Consider the following 27,107-nt stretch of genomic DNA (forward strand, 5'->3'; position numbering starts at 1 on the left):
TTCTCACAGTCCGCTCTACCGCCCGCTGACCACGCAGGCACCGCCGTGGGGAGGCGGAGCGCCGTGCGCCGTGACGCAAGCCCGACATCCTGAACGATGATGTCGTTTTTACAGCAAGGCCAGGGCCGGCACGGGCCCCCGCCCCCCAGGCTGAACAAACAGGGCTCTCTGTGGCCCCCAGCAAGGGTCCGTCCGCGCAGACCTCCTCCCAAACAAGAGCGGCTCTGTTCACCGGCGCGGCCAGAAACAATGTTTATTTGTGTGGACAGCTGCGCTGTCAGTGAGCTCATGCGCGAGAGGCTGAGCGGCCATGCCAAGCCAGATAAAAGATCTTAAAATGAGCAAAAAGGCAAAACCGCACTGAAGCCCCTCTGCCTTCCGGACGAGGGGGTGGGGGTGGGGGTGGGGTAAGGGGTCCTGCCAAACAAACACGGTCTTCTGCAGCTGAAGAAGCTGCGGCTAAAACAGGCAGGGGTGGACGTGTGAGGATCCTGACGAAACCTTACACGGCCTCAGCCGTCCGCAGGAGCGGGGCTATGCGCTGGCCTGCGTTTCCATGGTGACCGGAGCAGACACTTGCTGACTAGTCCTCAGCGCTCCTACATCCTCGATCCACCCCTGCCATGTTCGTTGGGCCTAAAAATGGCAGGGCCAGATATGCCACGCCGGACCGGGGTGGTTCTTGGCTCCGTACGCAAGCAGGCTAAGACAACGCCACCAACACCTACCCTGGGCTGGATCAGCTGGAAACCCCCAGGACTCCGCCTTACACAATGAACAGGGGAGCGCTTGTGCTGTGAGTCTGGCTGTTTCTGGGTGGCACCTCTGTGTGCTAATCCCCGATCCTGGCGAAAACTCGCACACTCCCCGCTACGTGCTGTGAAGCTAAACGCACGGAACCTCCCCACCCCTCCCCACTCTGTGCGGCGCGCACATGCAGCACCCTGCCCGCCAGCAGGAGGGAGAAGGAACCGGCCCAGTCGAAGCTCGACGCAGTGTGGCGGTCAACGGCGCGCGAAATGCGATGAACACCGCGCTGCAGGAAGACTGAGAACATTGTGCGTGACGCCGGCGGTATGATCCTGATCACAAACAGCTGTGCAGACCACAGAGACAAGGAGGGAGAGAGAGAGGGAGAGGAGAGAGAGAGAGAGGAAGACAGAGACAGGCGAGATGGAGAGGAGGAAGAGCAGCAGGGGCGAGACAGCCCCAGCTCCAGCTGGAAAGGTAAGCTAGAACACAGTGACCGAAGTGAGGAAGGGAGGTCGTAACCTTTGAGGGCGGGATTATCTGGGGTCCATCTGGCATCCTTTTTTATTCTACATATTTGGCCCAGAGGTTATCAGCTCTTAATTAAACCAAACGGACGCCAAAATGCCATCCTGCCGAATGTTCCCTAAATCCACCAAACTGTTGGCCACAGATGGGAAATGGATTCCTTCAGAGTTCCATCTGACATTGGGGTTTGGCAGGGGGGAGCATGTGTGCCGAGAAGCCCATGCCAAGAGAATGAGCCAGGGCCAGGATTACACATCGCTGATTAGGTCCCAGACACAACACCACACTGCGGGACACAACACAACGCTGCAAAAAAAACACGTGCGACCAGACCCCTCTTATTCTTCTAGGCTGTTACCCCTTGCGCAGCTGTGAGGATCCTCCGAGCCGTCATGTCCTGTCACTCATCCAAAAAATGTGACTGAGAACACATCAGGAATGAGAGAGAGAGAGAGAGAGAGACCAGGAGAAATACGCAGGAGAGAAAAAAGGGAAAGTGGGAGAGGAAATGAAAGGGAGAGTGAGCAGGAAAGGGAGGGAGAGAGCGTGCAGGAAAGCGAGAGAGTGAGCAAGAGGAGAAAGAAGATCTTGACTCTCTTCAGTTCCCAATGGATCCCCTCCTGAACGCAGTGAGGAAGGGTGTGTGCGGCACAGTGGTCAGGTGCCTGGGCTGTAGACCTGAGGCTTGGGGTTAGAATTCTAGGTGGAGCACTGCTGGTTAAGAAAACAAAAATCAACTGAACAAAGACATACGCCAGTCCTCTAAGATAAGACTGTTTGCCCAGCATATAAAGAAGATGTAATAATCAGATAAGCCTCCACTCTCTGCCCTGTGAGGTCAGTGCAGGTTGTGATACAGGGTCTTTTTCAAAATACACAGCATCAAGGACAGACAGATCCTACTGCTGGCCTGGAACAGTCCGGATACAGGCTGACCAGGGCAACACTAGGGGTAGGGCATATTGTGTGTAAGGAGGGAGAGACAGACAGGAAGAGAGCGAGAAGACAGGAGAGGGATGGGGGGAAGAGGAGGGAAAGAGGTGGAAGAAAAGAGTGAGAGAACAGACAGGGAGAGAGAAAGAAAGGAAGAATGAACAGGGCAGAGGGAAAGAGGGAGATGACAGAGATGGGGGTGAGAGACAGAAATATGGGTGGGAGGAAAAAGTGAATCAAGGAAGGAGAGAAGGGAGCAGAAGGAGTGAGGGAGAGAGTGAGTGAGCGAGAGATCGAGGGAGGGAGAGGGAGGATTTAAAAGCTCTCTGAGAGCTGAACGCAGCGACTGTTCTCGGCATTTTAAATAAATTTGCACATGGAAATGAGCCTCCAGCTGCCTCCCGCTCCCGGCCAGAGCCACACATTTTTGAGAAAAGGTTCCCAGTGTGTTCTCACACCCAGACGAATTCTCATCAGGTGCCTCTTCTTTGTTATCTTGGGCTGATACACTGCAGCTCGCCATTATCTTTCACTGCACTGGAAACCAGCATACCTGATTAAAAGCCCATTAATGACTCAAGCCGCCGCGATAAAACAATACTATCACAGTCAGAAGTCAGAGGCAGTGGGTGTCCTGCCTGCGCATCAAACACACAAAACCACCCACAAACACCCAGACACATACACAAATACTCAAACTGATCACAGAAACACACGCAGACGCACTAAAGGACACACTCACAAGTGATCTTTTGTACAAAGCCAGCCCTGGAGACCGTGCATTTGAGCGGTGTGGCACCAGCATGGCTGGCTAACCTGTGGACGGCCGCGCATACCTTTGGCACTGGGTCACTCCCTGGCCCCTTTCGGGAACTCTGAGGGAGCGATTTTAAACGGCGAAGCGGGCGCCGTGTCCTCACGGGCAGGGCTGCCAGGGAAAACAGGTTTTTTGGACGGAGCTGAGCTGCTTCTCCACCACGTACAAACTTGGGCTAATCGCTTCAATCAGCTGAAATAATGAGCAGGCTCTGACTAATTTAGAACAACTTCGGTAATTGTTCAGTCATGGTCCCCCACGTCATCGCAATGTTTTTCTTCCCTTTTTTTAAATGAATGGCCTGCCGTTTGACACAATGCAATGTAAAAATGCGCTATGCGGTAAGGCGCTGCTCTGTATGACCCCTGTATGATGTAATGCATGAATGGCGGGAAGTGGGCAGGGACAGACGCGGACCCGTGCGTCGAGCGGCGGGGAAGTCCCAGCCACCTGCTCTTTCCTTGGGTGACCTCCAGTCCCCAGACCCAGCTTCCTTTTCCCGAGGCAAGCCCAGGTCACCTTGAGTCATCCTTTCATTTCCGAGGGTACGCCCTAGGTCATCTTAACTTCCTGTTCTTTGGGTAGCCCTGGGTCAGCTCTCCTTTCTTGGAGTTGACCTTGCTACTGCTGGGAGCTGCTACTGCATCTTCTGCTCTAACACTTTAGCGTTGGGCATCACCGCAACCATAAAGGAACGCATCTCGTTACAATAAAAAGACAAAAGGGCTGAGGGAAATATGTTGAGTCTTACGGTTTTCTGACAAACTGAATCTAATGACGGTTAGCTCACTCATCTACAGTATCAGTCAAAAGTTTGGACACTCCTGATTAAGACAATGGGAAACATGCATTCACAGACATTTTGATCTAAAGACTTGCTTAAATACTTGAAATTTGTTTCTTAGACAAATATAAATAGTGACGTTGATGCCTATGTATGAATGTCTTTCCAAAACAAAAATCATTTTACAAAATATTTTTTGGCTCCTTTGAAGAATCTAAAGTGAAAGATTTGTTTAACACTTTTCTGGTCACTGCACAATTCCATTTGCTTTATTTCATAGTTTTGTCTTTACTATTATTCCAAGATGTGGAAAATAGTAAACATAAAGAAAAACCTTTACATGAGTAGATGCGTCCAAACTTCTGACCAGCACTGTATGTGACACAGAAAAGAACTCCACACAGGTGTGGTCAAAATCCTGTGGAACAGAAATCCGCCCCCAGGTGTGAGCTGGCTACTTGCGGGGGCTCATCGTCTGTGTCCAACTGCGCAATCTGAAGGACACTGTGTGGGCGCTTTAATCAGATGCACAGAGGTGCCACCAGCCTCCAATAACAGGTTTCTCTCAGGGGGTGGAGGGGGGTAGCCATGACTCATCTAGCATAATAGGCAGACCGACGCTAAGGAGAACTGTTACACAGTTTTACACTGCTGCGTCTGAATAACGGCCTCAGACTGCAGTCTCCATATCCCTCACACAACACAGCATACTGCAACCCCACTATTCCTCCCACAACACACTTTCATCTTGACAGTGTTCCTACAGCAGGCAGTAGTAATACATACTGTATCTCTCTCAGGGGCATCCATCTCAGAGAGCACATCAGTCTCTCAATCTCCTCACAGCACACTGCTCTATATCCCTTACAGTGCGATGCAGTGGGAATACTGCACAGAGCAGAGAAACCTTCCTAACAAAATGCTGCAATCCCTGATCCACTGATCTAAATTTCAGAAAGGTCCTGAACTGCATTACACACTTCAGAACTGGGTCAGTGCTTCTTATTTTGCTTCAAGAACAAACAATGTTGACAACTGTTGATACAGGCAGAACTGCCGACACATTAAAAGGAGGTATCGGGTTCTGCGAGGGTAAATCAAAATGCTTTATTTAATTCCTGCAGTTAGAGAACACACACACACGCACACACACATCGCCAGACAACGAAACCAAACATGTCTGACAAAGAAACTGCGGATAACATCATTTGGAAGCACGTCACCGGCATTCCTGCCTGCCCCAGTGTGGAGCAGCTGAGAAAGGGATGGGGAGAAATGATCTTGCTGAAACATTACACCCTTATCCATCACTCGTCCTGCTCCGTGAGGCAGTGGAAACAACAGAAACAACGCTGTCTCCGCTAACGGCTCGTGCACGGAACAGCCACAGAGCGACCCCCCCTCAGCAGGACCTACCTGTGCATAGTCCTTCTCTATGGCAGACTTCTTCTGACTGTATGTCCTGCAGAACGGAGAGACAGAGAGACGTCAAGGATTCAGATTTCAAGAAAGACAAATAATAATCGAGACAAATAATAACGGCAATATAAATGAAGACACAATTTACCACAGATGTTGCAACAATGGAAACAGTATCTAAAACTGTTCCGTTCTTAGTCAGGAGGAATAAGAATGCTTGTTGTCAGATGTGACATTCTCGACGACATAAGCTACTGCAGTTCTATAGTATGTCAGGCAACTATGTTAGGCCTTCACACTGTGTGTCCATTTATAATGCCACGCTAAACCAGACAGTTTTATGGAAATGAAATAAACTGCCTCTGGTGGAACCTTCATTAAAAAAGGTCTTCCAAAAGCAGCTCCATGTCTGCGGTGGCAGCCTGGGGTCGTCTCCTCGGCAGTGATGGAGTCACAAAGGCACACCCCCGCAGAGCCCCCCAGGGTGCAGTGGCAGCACTTTGCCCGCACTTTGTTTGTGTATTGTTAGCGTTTTTCCGGTACACGGTGCATTTGTCTTCTCGCTGAGAGGAGAGTGCGGACGGGGAAAGAGAGAGGGGCCTTTCTCCAGTGAAAGGGAGCTCATTTCTCCCACTCTGAGCTGTACGCCCGGGTAAACCGAGCGTGCTCTGATGTGTCTGGGGGCCCGCGCTGCTCTTATGAAACGGGACAGAGCGACGGCGGAACGGAGGCCGGTCAGTGCGGGAGCCGTGTCGACGCTGAGCCCTGAGAGCAGACAGCCTCGTCACCGATCCGGCGGGTCAGACCGGGCCATCCCCACGGTCACGGCCACCAAGTCACCAACAGGGGAAACCAGAGCGAGCTGCAAGCCCTGGCAGGACGGCTCTGCCAAAACACCTCAGTGGTTCACTCTGGTGACGTAGTTCACACCGGTTTCATATTTACAGACAGAGAAAAAGATAAAATACATGAGGAAATGCCACTGTCCACACATTCGAGGGTGGCGGTGTAGACTAGTGGTAAGGAGCACGGCTTATAACTGAAAGGTTGCTGGTTCAATTCAACTAGAGCACTGCTGCTCTACCCTTGGCAAGGTACTTAACCCAGAACTGCCTTATACGTTAATAACATGTAAAAAATTGTGACCTATCTAAGTCTCTCTGGATAAGAGCACCTGCTAAATGGCGGTAATGTAATGTAATTCAACTCCCCCTTTCTTTATCTTTGCCTCTCTTTTCTCCTTATCTGTTCCTCTGTTGCTCCAAAGACTTCTCTACACTGTCCGTCTCCTGTCTCAGACCCTCTCTCCCTCCTCCTCGTTGTTGATGATGGCCTCAGCCGGCAGGCTGCGCTTTCACAACAGGATGATACGGGTCTGTAGTGGGTCAGAGAGGCTACTGCATGGACTCCTGCCTTGATACGGTAGGATACAGATCACCCAGCCACAAGGTGGAAGAGGTAAGAGCGGAAGTAGAAGAACACACAACTGACTACAATGTAATGTGATTATATATACATATATATATATATTTTTTAAAAAACCCTGTGAAAATTTTCCACTTGTGTGAACAACCTGTCACCCTATCCGATTCCCTCACAGGGATCATTCCCACACACACAGGCTTAGTCATAGCACGTCTGCTTTTTAAGTAAGACAGGAATCTCGTAAGACCACACCCCCCCCCCCCCCAAAAAAAAAGCCCCTGCAGAGACCTTCACAGATTTCCAGGAAACAGCAGAGCTGCAAGAACACCCTCACCACTGTGTTCCTACCACGGATTCACACAGGCACAGCAGTCAAAGCTTCAGTTTCATTTATTTGACACTGTCCTGTCTTATGTGGGCATACCTGTAGGGCACAGATACCTTACATTCTAGTCACAACTGCTTCTAACATATAGATAATGCACACCAATGAAAGTGAATTTGTCCTAAATACGGTGCAAGCAAATGCCTAAATTTCCCCACAAGTTTCACAGGATCTTAACTTTGGGCTTAAATGAAAGCCCATAGGCTATAAATATACATAAATGTAATTAATCATACAAGAACACTGTGAACTATGAATGACCTCTGAGTTTTGTAATACCAAAAAGATGATAATTGTGCAATTCTAACTGCCCTAATCCTTTTCTCTTGCCTTTTGTCTCATTATGAACATGGCCTCCATGTATGGTGTTATAGTAGAAGCTATGAAGTCATACTTTACCGACACTTCCTTCAACTCGATGGTTCAGCATCTGTGCATCACCTGGCGATACTTGGAAGGAGAACAATTCTAACCGGTCTATTTCTGTGCAGCCACAGGCCCTGATCGGTCTGAGAACAGCTCTGTGGGTGGAACAAGTGGAGACTCACCCTCGTCAATCACTTCTGCCTTGCAGTTCGAAGAAAACGAGAGAGAAGTGTTCGGGAATTAATTCCTCAGACCTTTAACCCTTCCATAATACAGAAGGGCTCCTATGGTGAGGTCAGTTTCACAGTTACAAAGTGTAACCAGTAAGTATAGATCAACTGTACAGTTTTATTTCGGTTGTGATGCTTGGCAAACGTACAGTGCAGCCAACCAGGAATATCCATTTCAAACTTTCTAGTTCTCTCTGTTTAAAGCTTGCGGTGGTGATGTAGGACAGAGCCCAAACCGCTGACAAGAAAATCAGAGATTCTAGTTTTTCATGTCGCTACACCTTGTGTGACAGAAGATGTTAGGCTGATCAAAGCTAATCTCATTAGTGCACTCAGAAAAAAGGAAGCAAAGACAGAGCGACAAATGACTTCACACTGCCCTTTCCTCAGAATGCTGTATTTACGCTTCAGTCTAGCGCTCTTACACACAAACACGTGCATGCGTATGCACACAGGGTCACAGGTGTGTGAGACGGCTGGTTCCTGAGGGTTTCAACAAAACAAGAGCAACAGAGGAACTGTTTCTAAGAAGTTACCAGGAGCAGCCTAGTGCTTTTATCTTCTAGTAATCACTAGAAGAGCTTTGAGGTTCAAACTGAAACTCTTATTAAAAAAAAAGAAAAAAAAAAAAAGTGTCTCACATCTGGGTTTTCCCTTCGGTTCTGTAAGATCTACGTCTTTTCAAACGTCCAGCAGAGCTGAAGATGAGCTCTTTTTCACGTTTGTTGGGCACAGTAAACCTCACGCTCCACAATGAAAATCACATGTCCGTCAGGGGATTCTCACGGGGGTGTGTCCTCTGTGAGTTTCAAAGGGTTCCTGCACACGGTGTGGTCCCCTGGGCCACTTTTTGTCTGCTTTGGGCAGAAACAGTCATTTGTACAGGTATGGCACAAAGGCCAACATCATCTCTGCTAGAGGAAACAGCATTTTACAGTTCCAGGATGAAAGCTGGCACAGTTATGGCTAACCCTTGTGTTTTACAATTTCTGGACAGAGGGCTGTATCCTCCTTATTGAAAGGAGTTGGTTTTTACAGGTCAGAGAAAAGAAGGCAGCGGCATCTCATTGTGGGACAGCTCTGTTCTACAGTCGTGGGATAGGAGGGCTGCTGTTTGTTTTGGGCCAGTGTGCTTTGACTGTCCTCAGATGAAGGGCATTTTGGGACACGGTGGTCAGACGGCAGCTGTGATGTGCGGGGCTGACCCCCCATCTCTCCCACGCGCTTCTCCTGCCGCTTCCCCCGATCGCGTTCCCACGTGCCCCCGTTCACAGGAAGCGTGGCCGCAGGGGTCAATGGGCCACATGTCAAGGGTCAAGAGGGCGAGCCCGCGCGGATTCCACAACAGATCAGGCCCCGATCCTCCTCTGATCCTCTCACCTCTAGACTTTAAACACACACACACACACACACACACACACACACACACACATGCATGCACAGGACACACACACGCACACACAACCACACACACACGCGCGTGCGCACACACACGCAGCGCACTACTTACACAGAGCACTACCTACACAGAGCACACAACACACACACACAGCGCACAACTTTCACACACACACACACACACACACACACACACACACACGGTACATACAACACACTCACTCTGTCACAGCATCCCAATAACATCACGGTTCGAATTAAACAGGAAGCAGGCACAGGAGCTGACCTCAGACCACGACAGCAGCAGTGCCACGAGCCTCTCTGAATGGGTGCTACTTGTGAATGGGGAGGATTGTGTGGGGACGTAGCCGGTGGGAGGGGGGAAGGGGCGCTACACGAAGGAGAAAAAGCTCCATACATCTGCTGAGGAAGGTGTAAAACACCGCAGCAAATGCTGAGCCGAGCCCTCGAGAGCAACACCGGAGCACGGAGAAACTGCTGCGGAAGAGCCGGGCGAGCTCGTGGGGAGGCAGGAAGATGACACCCGAAACCCAGTAATTACACGCTCCCTGGCGTTACTAACCAGACGCTTTGAAAAAAAGGAAAGGGTGACATTAGCGTTTCCTTTTTTATTTGGGGGGACAAACCGCTGCTTAAAGCGTCTCCTAGTTCCAATCACAGACCGCTTCCCTCACTTCTCCTGGAAACCCGGGCCTGCGTGCTTTCTTTGAAATGCGAGTTCGTGTTATTTTCCTGTTAGCTTCTCCCCTAATATATGCTCTTTTCAACAAAGTTAAATAAGGAAGCTTTTCAAAGCCAATCAGTCTGTCCTCTCCAGGAGCTGGTTGGGCTGAAATTTCGGGCACAGTGTTTCTGTGTGTAGCTGAGCTGGTGAACAGCGGTGAGCAGGAAGTCTACGCCTCCTGCATAGGTAGGCTGTGCTTCATGAAACACAGAGGAGCTTAAATTGTTCCATAGTGACTCTAATACACGGACTGTAGACTGTTATTTCAGAATTCCAGCAAGTGAATGCCTGTGCCTCAGCTTGGCTACAATGGCCCCCGCCCCCCCCCACTCTGATAGTCACTTCCACAACAAGCAAAGGGAAAACAGGAGTGAGAGAAGCGCAATGGCAGCACATCAAAACGCGAAACATGACCACTGCTGCCATTCCACTGGGGGCGTTGGAAAAGCAGGGAGACTCAGATTAGGAGAGGACAGAAGCGCAGGCAGAAAACAGAACAGAGAGATGGAGAGGAGAGACGTACAGAGAGAGAGAGAGAGAGAGAGAGAGAGAGAGAGCGACTGATGAAATGACAGGGATTAGGAAACTCCATGGCAATCTAATTAGGGACCCGCTGATGATCCAGAGTCCGAGACGGACTGCAGGTCGCGGGGGTGGCGGCTTGTTTATGGGTCTGTGTGATTCAAAGCGCTGTTTGTTTGGCTGTGAAGGGGCTCGTTACCTCCCTGTGTGAGATGCAAGTCACAGCGCGACGGTATTAACGACACGGCCAAGCTGCTATCAGTGGTGCAGACTGCACTCATTTACAGAGCTCGATATATAGCGAGACTTATTCTGGGTTCAGTGCCTTGCCCAAACAGCAGTGCCCCAGCGGGGAATCGAACCTGCAACCTTTCGGTTACGAGTCCTGGTGCTTACCACTATGCCACACCGCCACCCCGTGTCATACGACACAGCCAGGCCCACTATGTGTGGTGCAAACTGCACCCGTTCACAGTCCATTCACCTGAGGCGTGTATCTGTTCACACTGTCCCATTGCCCTCCAGTAACCGTGTACATGGCTGTCTTCAGGGGCTGTCTGTGAACAGGACAGAAGCTAGCAGGTGCAGCGGCACTGCTCCGCTCATCACAACAAAGGCATGAAGTTATGAACTAAAGGGCAGGACACTGGAAGGACGAGTGAGTAACAAGAGAGAAAGAGGGAGTGATGTCAGAACCCCTCCACGGGCGCTTGCTGAAAAGCCGCTTGGCTAACGCCGGTCTGCGGGGACGAGATGAAGAAATGGGAGCCGGTTTGCTTTCTTTTTCTCTCTCGCTCACAAATTCCATCGCACACATACATGCACAGTCTTTCATACTGTCTATCTCTCTGTCTTTCACGTGTGCATGCACGTGTACACACGCACACGCGCGCGCGCGCACGCACACACACACACACACACAGCGGCCTCAGATGGGGCCTCTCTCAAACATGTTCACACCCGTCTCATCCCCTGGGAATTCAGAGTTTAACTGGGACCTTAAGGCATGCCTGGGCCTCTCGATACCACGGCTGCGCTGTCATGGTTATGACCACAGAGGTAAACAAGGATGTCACTAATATACTGATAAGTTAGTAGTCCTCCCAGCCAGTGCTAACTTTGACTCAACCTCATCGGGAAATGCAAATATATACTCCTTGAAAACTGTGGGGGAAGAAAAATTAATGATCCATGCTGACAAACTCTTAAACATATACATCAGCATGAACCAAGCAAATTACCCTCGCTAACCAATCAATATTTCACCCTTAGGGTCAGTATGACAAATCATAAATGACATTCTCTACAGGACTTAAAACACAGAGCTTGAAAAAAGTCCCATGCATTTTTAAATCAAATTTGTAAAGGCTGTCAAACACCCTCCCAGGAATTCATTTTCTATTACGCACTGAATTGTTCTAGGAAGCTCAGATATTATTTCAAGCTCCAACTCGTACATACATGTCAAACAATGACAGCACGGTGAATTAAGGACAACTTCAGAGAAATGCCCTCAGCGTACTTCCTACGCAGGACCACCACACGTGCGCTTAGAGATAACAATCCATTTATTCACAGGCTGTTTTACGGGCAGCTCGGGGTACGCTTTTATCTGCCCTCGCCGGTGCAGCTTCCGCCTGGACGAGCGCCAGCGCAGAAAATGAAGCGCCGTTTAGCCAAATTCCTTCCCGATCTAATTAGCCCTGGGCTGCCGGTGATGCTGCTGGCCATCTTCCATCCGGTCACCATGGAAACCCGCGCGGACCGCCGCTCTGCTGAGGCGGCCGGCACGTCTTACAGACAGAACTACACCGCTGCACAGTTACAGATGCCAGCTGCCGTTTATCCGATTGGCTACGTTTTTTTATCTTTCTTTACCGGAACGAAGGGATCATAATGTCACCTCACTTGGCTATTACCCCCATCCGCCCGCCCCGAAAAAGAAAACGCATCGAGAAAAGGTGAGATTTCATTACGGGACGTCATAAAAGAGATCACTGTCAAAAGGAATCCTTCAGACAAACCCTTAATAACCACAAAACAAGACTGGGCCACAGCGCTTGCACGGCATTTCTTTCCTTTGAGCAAAAACGATAAAGTGAAAACAGTGAGTGCTGACAGCGGTGCTGTATTGAGACACAGTAACACGCAGGCTGCCCGCGTTGGGCCTTTGCCGCCGGTGTGAGTGGCGTACCGCGGCCGAGCGCGGGGCTGACGGACACATTCCTCCGGGTGCCGCTTTGTTTTGGCTCCCCGGCTCAGGAGATGTGGTAAGATCGTGAGCGGCGGGGCAGGAATGCAGCGGGGCCGAGCGTCCGGAGCGCTTAAGAGCCGCCGGATGGTGCGAGCTCTCAGCCCCGGCTTTATCTGAGAGAGGGAGGTCGGGGCGGACCGCTGTGCGTGTTACATCACACCGCTCTGCGCAGCCTCTCTCTCAGCGTACAGCCGAACACAGCGGCCCAGCTCTGTGCTCGAAGCCTGTGTCTGTGTACTCAGCACAAACCCTTTCACAGAGTCCCATCTCTGTGCTCAAAGCCTGTGTCTGTGCACTCAGCACAAACCCTTACATAGTGTCCCACCTCTGTGCTCAAAGCCTGTGTCTGTGTACTCAGCACAAACCCTTACATAGTGTCCCACCTCTGTGCTCAAAGCCTGTGTCTAAGTAGTCAGCACAAACCCTTACATAGTGTCCCACCTCTGTGCTCAAAGCCTGTGTCTGTGTACTCAGCACAAACCCTTACATAGTGTCCCACCTCTGTGCTCAAAGCCTGTGTCTAAGTAGTCAGCACAAACCCTTACATAGTGGCCCACTTCTGTGCTCAATGCCTGTGTCTGCATGCTCAACACTGACCCTAGCCGGGTGTTCTTTTCTATAGAACACAGTGGGTTTATTTGGCCACAAGGGTTTGTACAAGCATGCGAGACTGAGGCACTGGCCATGTTCCAGCAGGGCAGCAGGATGTGAGTGTGACTCCTCTGCGCTTTCAAGTCCTGACCCCTGTGCCCCTAACTGCCCAGGGGTCAAGTGGGGGCAGCTGCCCTCGGCGCCCTGTGGGCCTCAGAGTTCCACTGCGTAAGAATGAGGGAGCACATGTGTATATTAGCATGTGTGTTTGTGTGGGTGTGTAGCAGTATGGCACTACTATAAAGTTGAAATTCTGGGTATTTTTAGTTTGAGTCTGTGAGTATGGATGATTGTGTGTGTGTGTGTGTGTGTGTGTGTGTGTGTGTGTGTGTGTGTGTGTATGCATGTTTGCGAATGTGTGTACAGTGTATGAGTGGGTGTGTGTGTGTGACCATGTATGTGTTTGTGAGTGTGTATGCATGTGCACGTGTTCATGGATTGGCGTGCGTGTATGTGTGTTTGCATGTGTTTCAGCCAGTGTGTGTGTGTGTGTTTGCATGTGTTTCAGCCAGTGTGTGTGTGTGTGTGTTTGCATGTGTTTCAGCCAGTGTGTGTGTGTGTGTTTGAGTGTGTGCAGCTGTCTGTCCTCTTCTGTCCAGCTGTGCAGACAGACAGTGGGACTGTAGAGGCTTAGAGGAGGCCAGCCAGGAGACACTTGCCGGAATTGATTAAAATCATAAATAAACAACACAGAGAGGATTTGGAAGAACTCCGGGGCCGCTTCATAACAAGGCCCTTTTTTCCTTTCTGTTTGGCTTTGCTCGCTTCATCCCTCCATTTCTTTCTGGTGGTGAGGGACGGAAAACAAAAGTTCCCTTTCATCTGTGCGCTCGGAGAGCCGTCTCCCGAGAGCTAAAGCAGCCGTCCCCACCTCTCTCTGCTTCCTGTCATCTGAGAGGATGAGCTCCCAGCATGCAATCTGCAGAGCCGCGCTCCCACATCATCTGTGCCCGCGGAAGAACCCGGTCAAGATGACCGCTCCTCTGCCACACTGAAGGGGGGCCTTTTTCGCCCTATAGTGCGCCTGGGGACCGCGGTTTCGGGTCCCGCCGACCCCACCATCTTTGCCGGGTTTAGCCGGGTCACTGGCATACAGTAACCGCACTGCCAGGTGCGAGTCGGGGGGGTTTGGACCGCGGGGGGGAGCGTGGGACGCTCAGAGAAGCCCCGCTCCAGGCTGACACTCTCCCAACCCCTAACATCTGTCACTTCAAAGATGTGCGCGCACCGCGGGACCATGAAAAAAAACGACCGAAGCACCACCCACAAACAGCGAGAGGGAAAAACACGTATCCTCAGGGCTCGGTAAGCGGAGGATCCTCCCGCCAGCAGAACAGAGGCGCTTCTGACTAAACCTGTCAGACGAGAGAGAGCCGGCCGAGCGCGGCCTGAACCCGGCGATGCCTGGGACCGTTTCGTGACTCAGTTCCTTTCGCCTAAGACAGGAAAGGAGTCAGCGTCAGCTGCGCTGCTCAGAATAAACCCCTCCGCAACATGGCCGACGCCGAGGGGAGCGTTCTGGGGGTGGGATTCACACTCCTACGCTGTCTGAGGCATGGTAGCTAATTATAGAACTCCTGCGCTGGCATCAGAACCTCCCTCCCTCCCGCTATTCCAGAACGATGACATCAGCAGTTTGACAAACTCAGTTGCATGGGCAGATATGAAGGCTATCTGTCAATGAAACTGACACAGTGGGGGTACAAGGGGTGTTGAAATAAAAAGAGGCCTACAGAGTAGAGTACCTACATCATGTATGATGCACAGGCCAACAAGGGCATGCAGACAAAAAAAGCCTGAAAAAGTCCATCTGGAATCAACCCACTGCCTCCTGCCATCTCCCATGATCCTCCCACTGTCCCTGCCCTCTGAACCAACACCTGCCTGTGCCGGGCTGAGAGTGATCTTACGTAACATCCTTCGTGACCTTACCTCATAAAAATGTAGAAGAATTTATGAGCTCTACTTTTAGTCTGCTGGGCCATGTACGTATGCATGCGCGTGTGTGTGTGTGCACGTGTGCACGTGTGCGACTGCAAATGAGAGACAGCCCTAAAGCTGGGCCCACGTGGAACAGAAGTGATGTCTGAAACAGTGTGCTCATGCACCGGCGGTGCGCATTTCACCAGGAGACACAAAACAAACTCCCCTCTGTGTAAGATCCTCTTTCAGACAGCGCGGCCTGAAGGCAAAGATGGAGCAGAGCAGTCCATCAGACACCAAGCCATCCAAACACAGCCAAGGAAAACCTCAGAAGACAAACACGGACTGTGGAGCTGTCTCTATGCGGCGACCGCAGCGTCATCCTGGCATAAAACTGCAGCACTATCCCTAAATTGTGACCACAGCCTCACTGAGAACAGCAAACCTCACACTGACCCTGAACTGTGACCGCAGCCTCACCGAGAACAGAGAGCCTAACACTGACCCTGAACTGTGACCGCAGCCTCACCGAGAACAGCGAACCTAACACTGACCCTGAACTGTGACCGCAGCCTCACCGAGAACAGAGAGCCTAACACTGACCCTGAACTGTGACCGCAGCCTCACCGAGAACAGCGAACCTAACACTGACCCTGAACTGTGACCGCAGCCTCACCGAGAACAGCGAACCTAACACTGACCCTGAACTGTGACCGCAGCCTCACCGAGAACAGCGAACCTAACACTGACCCTGAACTGTTACCACAGCCTCGCGAAGAATGCCCAACCTAACGCTGACCCTAAACTGTGACCAGTTACCACACTAAACAGGGAACACCGAGGTGTTCCTACATTGGGAAGATTGACAGAGGGCCTTCCTTGTACAGGGGTTTGCACACTTACACGCTGTCAACCAGTTCACACAGCAGCCCAAAAATACAAAAGTACCTCTCTTCCACACCCTGTTGTACACCCTGCCACCCATGCATGTGGAACCGAGGGGGTCAGTACTGCTGCCACACCCCCGGACAGAGAGGCACCCCTGAAAAACCGGGGTTCTGAATGAGTAGGGCCTGCGCTTGTCTTGGCCGAAGCCACCATGCAGGTGCAGTAGCAGATATAGGGGGTCCTGAGCAAGGCACACACTGTCCCTGCCATGCTATCTTACGTAAGGGCACTGTACCTGAGTCACGGCAGGGGCTGGGGGTGGGGGGGGGGGGGCTTAGCGATATCCTCGCCGCAGGGCTTAGCGCGGCTTTCGTGGGAGCGCGATAAGGGAATTGCAGATTTAGCAGGATCGCGGACGCTTAGCCGAGCCTGATTCCTCCGCCGCTGCTGCTTCAGCGTCTTGGCCGGGGCCGCTGGCTCTCTGACTGCACACGTACCTCACGTCTTTTAACAGGGAATTTAACTGCAGCTCTGCCCTTCTGCGATCAGCACTATCTCTGCACTAACACACTGCCTTCAGCCAGTGGGAGAGATGCCCTCACACACAGCAGGGTACACAGGTGGGGAACTACCTCTCCTCAGAGTGAAATCTATACATCCAGAAAGACAGAAAGAGATGGAGACCAGGGGATTTCTAATGAGGTGCAAAATATATGGGTGTGCCCCAGTATACTGCCTTAAAAATTCCTCCTCCTCTGATGCTTATATGTCTTGTTTTTTAACATGAAAACAATGAGCATTATCGTAAAAATAATTTGGACAAAAAAGGACACAATTCCTCATTTTCACTTAGAGAAATACTTCAATTAGCGAAGTAGATGCACTCGTTTTTTTAACAGCGATATAGCTTACACAGTATATACATGAAGATGGACTCACATTTCAATGGGAGCCAGTACTGTAATGGCATCCGCCTGATCCCCAACTACTCCCCAATCAACAGCATGCTGCTACAGACTCTTCATCTTTTCTGTTTGATTTAAAATGATTCTTAATTCCAACTGTGCTAATCCAAACAGCTTCAATCCACTTCACTTTCGACTGAACTGAGGCCATCTGAAGTCACATTAAATGACTGTTTAGATGCCATCATGACTTTAACTACAGCCATTTGTATGGAATGGCAAAGGGTGAAGGGAGACCATTTTTAAAGTGAGACCTGCAAAGGCCTTTTACTTTTTTTATTTTAGGACGTTTACTTTTGCTTTTAAAAAGCATCTCCACTGATTTGACCTTCTTCCCGTGGTCTTAAAAAAGCAGCGATTTCAGCAATATATTTTTATTAATTAGGAAAAAACTGAACCTCTTATTGAGGAGCTTAGTTCTCCGAGGTTTGGTTAAGTGAGTTGTTCCTGTACCCTCTATCCAGCCATCACCTGTTTCCCTCTGTGAGTTCTGTCAGTCAGGTGACACACATCTTTTGTGCTGGTGTGTGTGCTGTTCTGCACAGCCCCTCTGACAGCAGCAGTAAGCTGAAACAGATGTGGCTGCTGAGTGCCTCACCTGCGAGTCGCGGGCCCGCCGCAGGTAAAGCATCTCCATCTGCGCCAGCTGCCGCGGACCAATCAGCCAGACTGAAGCCCTGCCAGGTACTATCAGCGGCCAATAATGTGCCACCTTGACTGTGAGACTGCAGGCTATGTTTAAAGCTAGGGGGACGGGGTTGGATAGGTGCTAAAAGAAAAATTCAAAACTCGTATCAAGAACGCACAGGAACTCAAGTGACCATTGCATTATTACCCGACCGTGTGCGGGTAATGTTTTTCTCAAGGTTACAGAGGTGGACAGGGTTTGATGAATGGGAAGCCAAACTCTGACAGCACACTTATTGGGGGGAGGGGGGGGTTTGCTAACCCCAGCTGGCTGATACCCCTCTTCCCAATTAAACCGGACTAATTAAGGAATAATGAGCCCAGAGCAGCTTTGTGGATTAAAGTGTTATGTATCTGGAGTTTGGAAAGAAAATCACTTCTAACAGGTTTTCTGCCAGCGGAGTAACAAAGTAGCCCCTATTTACTTTTCTCACTTTAATGCACATTGCAGGCACTTACTCACAGCCTTTGCTGTACTTGCAACCACTATTATGACAGGGGTGCGCCCGGACCGATGCACAGGACGTGGGATTGAAAAATATAAGCCATGCAAACCATAATTATTCACCAGCCCTTTACAGGAGACAACCATTAGATCTAGTCCTTGTAAGGACTGTAAGTGCATGGGGAAGTGCTATATAAATAACATCTGACATTATTATAACTATTTTTATTACTATTATTATCTTCTCTGCAGGACATCAGGTGTGTGTCTTTCTCTTTCAGCACTGACTGAACTGCAAGCTCTCTATGTTACTGCTGCTTCTGAGACACTGTAATCAGGACAGAGGAGACCAATCTCTGACCCTTCTCCGGACCACGTGCTGAACATGATCACATATGTCCAAAGCTCTGGCCATGTGAGGGAACCTGGCACTTGACCTGGCTGCTAAGAGACAGGCATCACACCGCTGAGCTCTGGTGTCTCCATCTCACTCCTTTGCTCCATTTCCTGCTGCTCTACAGCCCGTCAGCTTCACTCCTTCTCTGCTAATTCTGCCTCCCATATGTCACCATCTTCTCCTCTTCCCTTCTCTAGGTCTCCTTTGCTTCTGCCTTCTCTTTCCGCCTGCCTCAATCTCTCCCTCTGCCTATCTGTGCCTGTCTCCCTGCTCCGCTGTCTCTTCCTCCTGCTCTCTGTCCGTGTCTCTCTCTCTCTCTGAGAGCTGTGCTCCTGTCCCAGGTGACCCCGCTCCCTCTTGTCCAAAGGAGGCTCTCCGCACCTTCGACCTCAGAGCCGCGCAGAACCCCAAAGCCCAGCAGAAGCATGCTTCGCCCGGTTTTCCGGCACATTCAGAAGCACAGATGTGGATCTGAAAACAGCAGGAGGTCAGCGGTGATGGGTCAGTGCCCTGCGGCAGGATCATGACCATCCCTGGCAGCGGCGATCGACACTGCAGTACAGACCCACAGAGCAACGGGGGTGGAGGGAGATGTAGGGTATTGTGCAGCTGGGAAAAGCACGGAGCACTCTATCCACTCCACTCTGCCTGAACCTGACAGCACTGAAACAGGGACAGCAGAGGAATCAATACTGGGTCTACTGGGGTGAAAATTTAACTTCTTTTATGTTTTTTCTTTGTTGTTAAGGTAGTCCTTTACCACCAGCTCTTTTCAGCTCTTTTCCCACCAACATCAATCAATACAGCCGGTCGAACAGCAAACAAAATGTGCATTCTCATATAAGGCAAGTGCACTCTTAGTTGGCTAACAAGTGAAAGGCTTCATCCAGAGACTAAATCAGATACGATACATCAGATCTGATATAGCCCAGAGAGAAACACCAACAAATCAATGCACAAGGAACCTCAGATGGCACAAGAGATTACAGATCTGCTCATCAAATGAAAAGTGACCATGATAACGTCACTGACTGACAATTACACGAAGTGTTAAAAGGCAACTGGGGCGGGTACCTAACAAAATGAAACTCTTGCTGGAGTTTGGCTGGAGCATTCGGATTCGCACGGCAGAAGCACAGCTTGTGAGGACCTCTGACTTTCTGTATGCCTGACATGCCTAGCTAATCACTTTCCCTCGTGGTTCATTTTCAAACAACAAATGACCTCCTCCGCAAAACTGATAATTAACTTCAAGCTCCAGCGCTGTGCAAACCTAGCATGTACATACATCTGCTAAGGGATAACTGCTAGGCAAAGCAGCGCCGCTGCTTCAGAGAACAGCCCGGGTGCCTGTTAAATCGGGGCCACGGGGAGCTCAGGGTACGCGGCTCGCCCATCGTCGCTCTACACTCCTGCAGGAGCAAGTGCACGGACGGCCGAGCGGCGGATGGTTATCATGGCGACGGCGTCACAAAGCGTGTTAAAACAAACGATGCTGACACACCCCCGCGGGGACCGGGCCGAGGCTGCATAGAGCCTCGGCGCTTCGGCTCACTCGGGCGGCGGACATGAAAGAAGCGTTGAAGGAAGGGTGGGAGAGTACCTGCTTTAAATAAACAATCTGTGGACTGCGGGCAGCGAAAGCACGACTGTGCGAGACATGGGGGGGGGGAAATGTAGCGGTGTGGCGGGGCGGTACATGGCGGGGAGAAGGGCCCATAACCGAAAGGATGCTGGTTCGATTCCCTGCTCGGGTGCTGCTGCTGTACCCTTGGGCAAGGTACTTAACCCAGAATTGCCTCAGTAAATATCCAGCTGTAAGTCGCTCTGGACAAGATCGCCTGATAAATGACAATAATGTAAAGCAATGCGAGGTCTTGCAGAGGTTGGCAGTAGGCTGCAGTGCCAGATTGGCTGCTCTCTGTGTAGGACCGGCACCTCCGCTTAACCAGCAATGCGGACTCAGCTTGAGAGCCTTGTACAGGACATTCAGATCTGCACCAGATCCACCTCTCCTCACGCACCCCCTCCCCAACACACATACACCGACACAAAACGTCCCCCAAAAAGCGTGCATTCCCTCCAAACACCAAAGCTAAAATGCAAAGTATATTCCACTAAACACGCCTCATGCTTTAGCAAGGGGGAAAAAAAAGCTCTGAAAAGGACAAATATTTGCGCTGCATTAGTTCCAGTTATAACTTCCAGCTGTCTGAGTGCCCGGGACGCAAGCAGGAAGTCCAGAGGAAATGCCTTCGTCACATCCCAGAGTTTTGTAATCTGGGTGTTCTTCCAATAAATGAGGATATTCCTGCCCTCCCCCACCATTCCTCCGCCTTCCCTTCTGTTCTTTTTGCTCTTTCACAATCCAGCAGTTTACCTCATGTCTTCCAGTAAGTCGCATTCTGTCTGGTGCTTGATGTGGAGTCTGGTCATCTGCTCAGCATGAGTGTTCTTCAGCTCCTGGGTGACTTTTACCTACACCACAGCGCATAACAGACATGGTTAATCAAAGGCCTCCACGCGCCCTCACACACACATGCACATGTATGTGTAATATCCACAGCTCTCAGTCCAACGTTCCACCCATGGTGTGTCATTAATCAAGACAAAACACACACATACACACACACACACATATACACACACACACACACACACACACACACACACACACACACACACGCACATGCACACACACAATTCTGAGATACATGACGTCAGGACACTTTCATGTCTTCTTACTTTGAAGATAAACGCTCTGCCACTGACACACCCTCTTTATCAGCCGATTCAAAAGAAAAGAAAAACTATTTAATTCCCGGAGATTTTATCCGTCCAATCAAAACTGCAGGGACATGAAGAAGGAAACTAGGGTGGGGGCAAAATGACAGAGTTCCAGACACAAACTGCCTTCCATATAATCATAGACAATGCTGTTGGAGGTGGTACAGACAGACAGAGGGGGACATCTGTCTCTTATTTTTAACTAATTATTGTTGCACTAGTTCCTCAAACAGTATGTACACTACTGCAACTCTAGAGGGGTTTTCCTCGTTCTTAAATGCTAGCACCAGAGACTGTCCCATTCCCTGCCATGGGGACATATTCTGCCTGGGGACCTGTTCTAATCCTGTTTTTTTTTTTTGGTTTTGGCAGGTGGGTGGGAGCTCCACCTAAAAATTTGGAATAGCTGTGGTACGTGCCTCTGTATGGCCTGATCTGCTACTTTGACATCACTGCCTCACTGTCACTCTGACCGCATGGAAGGAATAGCAGGCGGTTACGAGTATTCATCCCTCTTTCCGATCACTGTTTGTGTGTTCTTATTTTTAGCAATATGTTGCCTAATCTCTGAGTTTAAGCCCTGTTCTAACACGGAATTTAGAGGATGCAGCCAGGTGATTCACAGATTTGAGTCTGTGGGATTGGATCCAGCAACCGCCTGGGTCAAGAGTCCAGAGCCACAACCACTATTTCGGCTGATGCCCTGAGAGCCCACATCCTCACTCCGCACATCTGCCTTGACTGTGAAGCCCGCTAGACAAGCAGACAGACAACTGCATTCTCAAAAGAGATAATTCAACACCACCTGAAGGCCATAAGGACAGGCCAATATCACTGCTATAAACTGACAGTCTGTCCGAAAGACAAACAGACTGTAATAAAACAGAGAAATGTGCCAAAAGTAGCTCACTGCCTCTTTGTTGTCTGGAGGAAAATAAACTCATATGAGCATATTTACATTCTCCACATACCCAGCCTAGCCCCTATACAATATAATATCATTCCACAAACCATCTCTCAGACTGGCAATAAAATGGCATATGGCATACTGTACTTTTATAACTGCCAACGCACACCACACACATATATGCAGTGAGTACTGAGGGCTGCTGGCGCGAATAGTGATGTATCCCTTTGTGTTCGGGATTTTCTATATTACGATTAATGTTCTAACGACGAAAACCGGGTGGTCTGAAACTACCATGAAAATAATCATTTACGCCAGCATATATGACTGACTTCCACGTCTTAATTGCAGTTTTCACTATGTACTCCACGTTGATAGGCTGAGAAAAACAATACTGTGGCTAAAACCTTACATTCGGGGATACAGGGGGGGTTACTGGGGATGTGGTATCTGAATCCACATTATACCTACAATAAATAAATTACGTAATTTCCCAGTACAGTCTAAAGGCAGCAACCTGGAACTGATAAACGGTCCTTTCTCGTGCTAAACATTTCAAACAAAAGGCTGATTTGGTGCGGTATTAACAACCATATTTTTACACATTTATTAAAGTAGCGTCCCGTTATTCAGAATTGTAAACATGAGCGTGGGAAGAGCGTCCAGGCGACCACAATTCACTGAACCGCATTAATGTAGATAAGAGTAATTACAATCAAACAAATTGATCGCTTTGCGATGTGAATCAAGATGCATTATAAGGCTGACACAATAACAACCAATCGACTGTCATGCCCCATAATGTAAACAGGCATTGTCTTTATCCTAACATCAGTGGCGTCAGACCAACCCGTTCCTTCCACTGAATACATTGAAAACAAATTTCGCCAAAATATTATTTTCCGTAAATGGTTTATTTTTTGACAAAAGAAAGCTATTTAAGACTATTTCCGTTTTTGTTAGTAGCGGCTATTTTTACAGCAACGTGAGAACACTAACACTAAGAATTAGTCTAAACATTAATTTCATCACATATGTTCCAAAAAGATGAAGAAAATCTTTCAATGGTAGCCACTTTCGTGTTTTGTGTTGCTTGTTAACTCCCTCCGTGCCCACACCGAGACTCATTGAATTTCTGGTAAATGGCTTTTGAAAATATTGCCACATAGTCATCCTTCGCAATGTTTTCGTTTCTTGGCTGATCCTGGTAGCGAGCTGTGCTTCTCCTACAGGTCAGCGATGTCCACTAAAATGTTGTAACGATGTCAAAAATGAATCGCTACATTAACACGGTACAACATCCCCACAGATGCAAGGTTGTGTTTGATATATATATACATAACGTTACAGTCAGTCTGGTCGTTCACTACATTTGGACAAGAAGATCATTTTAACTTCACCGCTAAGTTCAGCTCCGCTACAATTAAATTACCACTCGGTGAAGCTCAGACCAGTATTCAGCTAGCTGGTTGAGGCTGCCTGGCTGAAAATGCATACCAGTAATGTTTGCAATTATTTCAACGTCCCCAGCAAGCCAACGAGCTAACCATCTAGCTATCCGTTTCCACAAATCAGACAGTCCAAAACATGCATCCTAAGGCTGGTGACCAACTACAGTAACTATCTAGCCATAAACGCATAGCTAACCTTACTTTACTCCACAACAAAACGGCCAACAGATTAGTTCTGAGTGTAAATTCAACTGGCTGACGATACAGGGGGCAAGGGAAAAACTTACCTTTCTCGGTGGAGGCTGCATATTTGAGCATTGACATGAATGGTAATTCCTTTAAGAAGTTAAATAAAATTCGAGAAAACCTGCACGATTTTTAAAGTAACAGGATCCCTAAAATGAAAAAAAGAGGGGGGAAAGAGAAAAAAAGAGAACGGTATGATTTGGACTCGGTCAGGCGGCCATGATAAACCAACTCCACACACTCGGACTCCGACTGAACACTGCAGAGCTGAGACAAGCAAAGACAAAATAATAGGCGAAATTGCAATGGAAATTCAGCGGGATTTCCGGTCGAAAAGCGGCTCAATGGCGACACTATGAGGATATTCTTGACAATGTTCAGTGGAATCCTGTCGAGGGCAGCAGAAGCAGTGAGCTCTAACACGAGAGCACAGCGCCCCCCTGTGGAGATGTCTGACCTGCACCATCCCGTCTTTTGATAAACATTTTGTTCTTTGGGAGGCTGCGTCTCCAGACTTGCACAGCAACAAGGAATTGCAGCCGATTTGGAGAAAATCGATCAAAGCAAATCCAGACAGCAGCAAGACAATCAATCCCAGAGATATAGATTTTCCATCCTTATTGTCCTTCAGGGCATGTTTTTCCCCAATGCGAAACCATTTCCCTTCTCTGGTATGAAATGAAAATACAGTATGGACAAATAATAATTACGAGAGTCTGATGATGATGATGACAGTGGTAACTATTAGTGTTATTATAATTATTAATACTTATTATTGTTAGTTAACATATTAATAATTATTATCCTCATATTCATCACTATTGATTATATATGCTAATAATCAATATTATGATTATATTGTTGTTATTGTTGCATTTGTTTTTAGTCTATTTTTATTAACAACAATAATAATTGTTATTATATACTAGTAATTGGAATTGTTATTATTTTTTTGTTACTACTGCTACTGCTGTTGCTATTATTCTTTCTATTATTGAATGTATCCTAATATCAATGGGGAATTATGGGGAACACTATGTCTGCTTGCCCTCACAGTACAAAGACAAAGAGAGACATTCAGTTAAGAAGACAGACCAAAAATGATCACTGCCTACATTTATAACAGCTGATTCAAATGGGATGTCATTGCTCGTATGCCTTCAAATGCTGGGTATGAAATAAGATTTGCTACATTAGGCAATTATCTAGGGAAAAAAAATGACTTCTTCCCTTTTTTGCTGTTCTTGTATTTAGTCACGTCTGAACACCATCAGACTCATTCCAGTCATCCTCGGGCGCTGACTCTCTCAATTACTGACCTGTATTTAAGGAACATGCTAGAATAAATATTTGATGAATTCTATACACTTGGCGGGCAGCCCTACAAAGCCATAATGCACTTCCCACGCAAAAGCCTCAGATTCCAGGATCTGCAGAATATTTGCCACACATGGTTCGGATGATGTTTTGTCATGAGGAAATCATTTGTGAGAAAAGGGGCTGGATGATGTCAGCTGCAGCAGCGCGGATGTGAGAGTGTGAGAGCCGGCACCTTCCTCTCACCCCATAACCTCAAAGTTGTTCATTCAATGAGGTGGGCCGTTGCGGTTGGACTTAATTTGGTGACCGACTGGCTGAAGGTGTGCAGCGATGTAATCATTAATCCTGAGTGTTTTGTAGCCGGTAAGACATTAAACAAAGAGTTTCACCCCTCACACAGCTCAGAAACCCACCGTGAGCAAAGGAAAATGGCAGACTTTCCTCTCAAGGTTGAGCTCCTTTAGAGGCTCCATTCAGTCAAACTCTTGTTAGATTTTGTCCTCATCACTCGTTTCCAGGTAAGCCGCAGTTTTGATTTCACTCTTGGCAGTGAGAGACACAGCGCCTGTTCAGGTACCCATGAGTTAGTGGTGAGCGCATAGGTATGTGGACAGGTAGGTTTTGGCTGGAAGAAGCATTTGGGTCAGTAGCTCAAGTTGCATTTTGCTGTAAACCTGCATTATTGTATTTTCTTATAATGCACTGTTATTTAGTACTATCTAATAAATGGTAACATCAACAGCAGAAGCAACAACATCAACAGCAATAATAATAATAATAATAATAATAATAATAAATTGTATGTTTGTGTGTCTTTATGGAACTGGCAGAACTATAGGCCTTAGTGCTCATGAGGAAGAACTGAGGGACATAAGGAGAGTTCCGTGCCAGACCCAGGCTGCTCGCAAATCAAAACCATCCGATAAGAAGTGTAGTAACAGTGAACATATGACGGTACGCCAGAGGGGTGGAATTTTTTCCATACCTCAAGGGAAGGGCTTCCATTATTCATACCTCGCATACCGCTGACCGCTTCAAACAAGCACAAAAAGCCCAAATTATCAATATAAGACTGGTTACATATACAATACCGTTCGCCTTGGTTTTGGTGCATATAAAATGTGTTGTAATACCACATCCACTTAAGCAGTAATTACTGATAAAGAGTTAAAGAGAATAATCAAGGGGTATTAAAATTAAAAAGCGCTACAGTAGCATAATTAACACCTACACACTGTGATACCAGTTTTGTGTTGAGTTTCATCTAAATGGTGCCAAGACTAAAAATTATTGGTTCCTTGCCTCACAATTGTCATGCAGTAAGTGGGTCTGCTTGGGACCTGAAACTGAGGGAGGCTGCTCAGCCCTCCAGTGTTGCAGTTTGTTCCTGACTTTTACAATTGAATTTGTACACAAATGACTTGAATTTTAATGCTGTAGTAAGTAATGCTGGGTATATGCAAATGAGAAAAGTAAAATTTTTCTTAAATTTGCTGAATTTAAGGACACACTGCAAAGAAATAAATCTCAATAGGTACCCTATTGAAAGATTTACATTTAAAAAATGACAGTACGACACTAAACTAAACTCCCTGGCCATGCCAAATGTACACAAAGGCTGATTCACAAAAGAGATGGTACGTGTAACTAAACACTTTCCCTGGGTTTTATTTTCACGTGGAACCACCCCAAACGCCTTTTAATTTTGCTTAAATAGGCCGTGTGATTTTCCCTCTCTCTTGCATTTTTGAGTCAAAGCGCACCAAAGCAGACACTTGGAAGGCTGGATACGTGAGCAGGTTGTGGCTTGCCAAGGTGAGCAGCAACACCCACTGCTTCAAATAGGAAGGTGTCACAGTAGCATGAGTGCACACCACAGAGGAA

General features: G+C 48.4%; 1 protein-coding gene across 2 annotated transcripts in view; it reads right to left on the reverse strand.

The window, feature by feature from the left end:
* LOC118782666 (F-BAR and double SH3 domains protein 2-like) overlaps window positions 1–24,160 on the reverse strand; it is a 78,617-nt gene extending 54,457 nt beyond the window's left edge. For both annotated transcript variants that reach the window (XM_036536106.1, XM_036536105.1), the window contains exons 1-3: window positions 23,945–24,160; window positions 20,893–20,990; window positions 5,229–5,274 (exon numbers count right to left, since the gene is read on the reverse strand). In XM_036536106.1, the coding sequence (XP_036391999.1) occupies window positions 5,229–5,274; window positions 20,893–20,990; window positions 23,945–23,965 (165 nt within the window). In that variant the 5' untranslated portion in view covers window positions 23,966–24,160. The remainder of the gene's footprint in view (window positions 1–5,228; window positions 5,275–20,892; window positions 20,991–23,944) is intronic.
* Between the last annotated feature and the right edge of the window lie 2,947 nt (window positions 24,161–27,107).

This window comes from Megalops cyprinoides, chromosome 9 (genome assembly GCF_013368585.1).
Source record: "Megalops cyprinoides isolate fMegCyp1 chromosome 9, fMegCyp1.pri, whole genome shotgun sequence".
NCBI classification, from domain to species: domain Eukaryota; kingdom Metazoa; phylum Chordata; class Actinopteri; order Elopiformes; family Megalopidae; genus Megalops; species Megalops cyprinoides.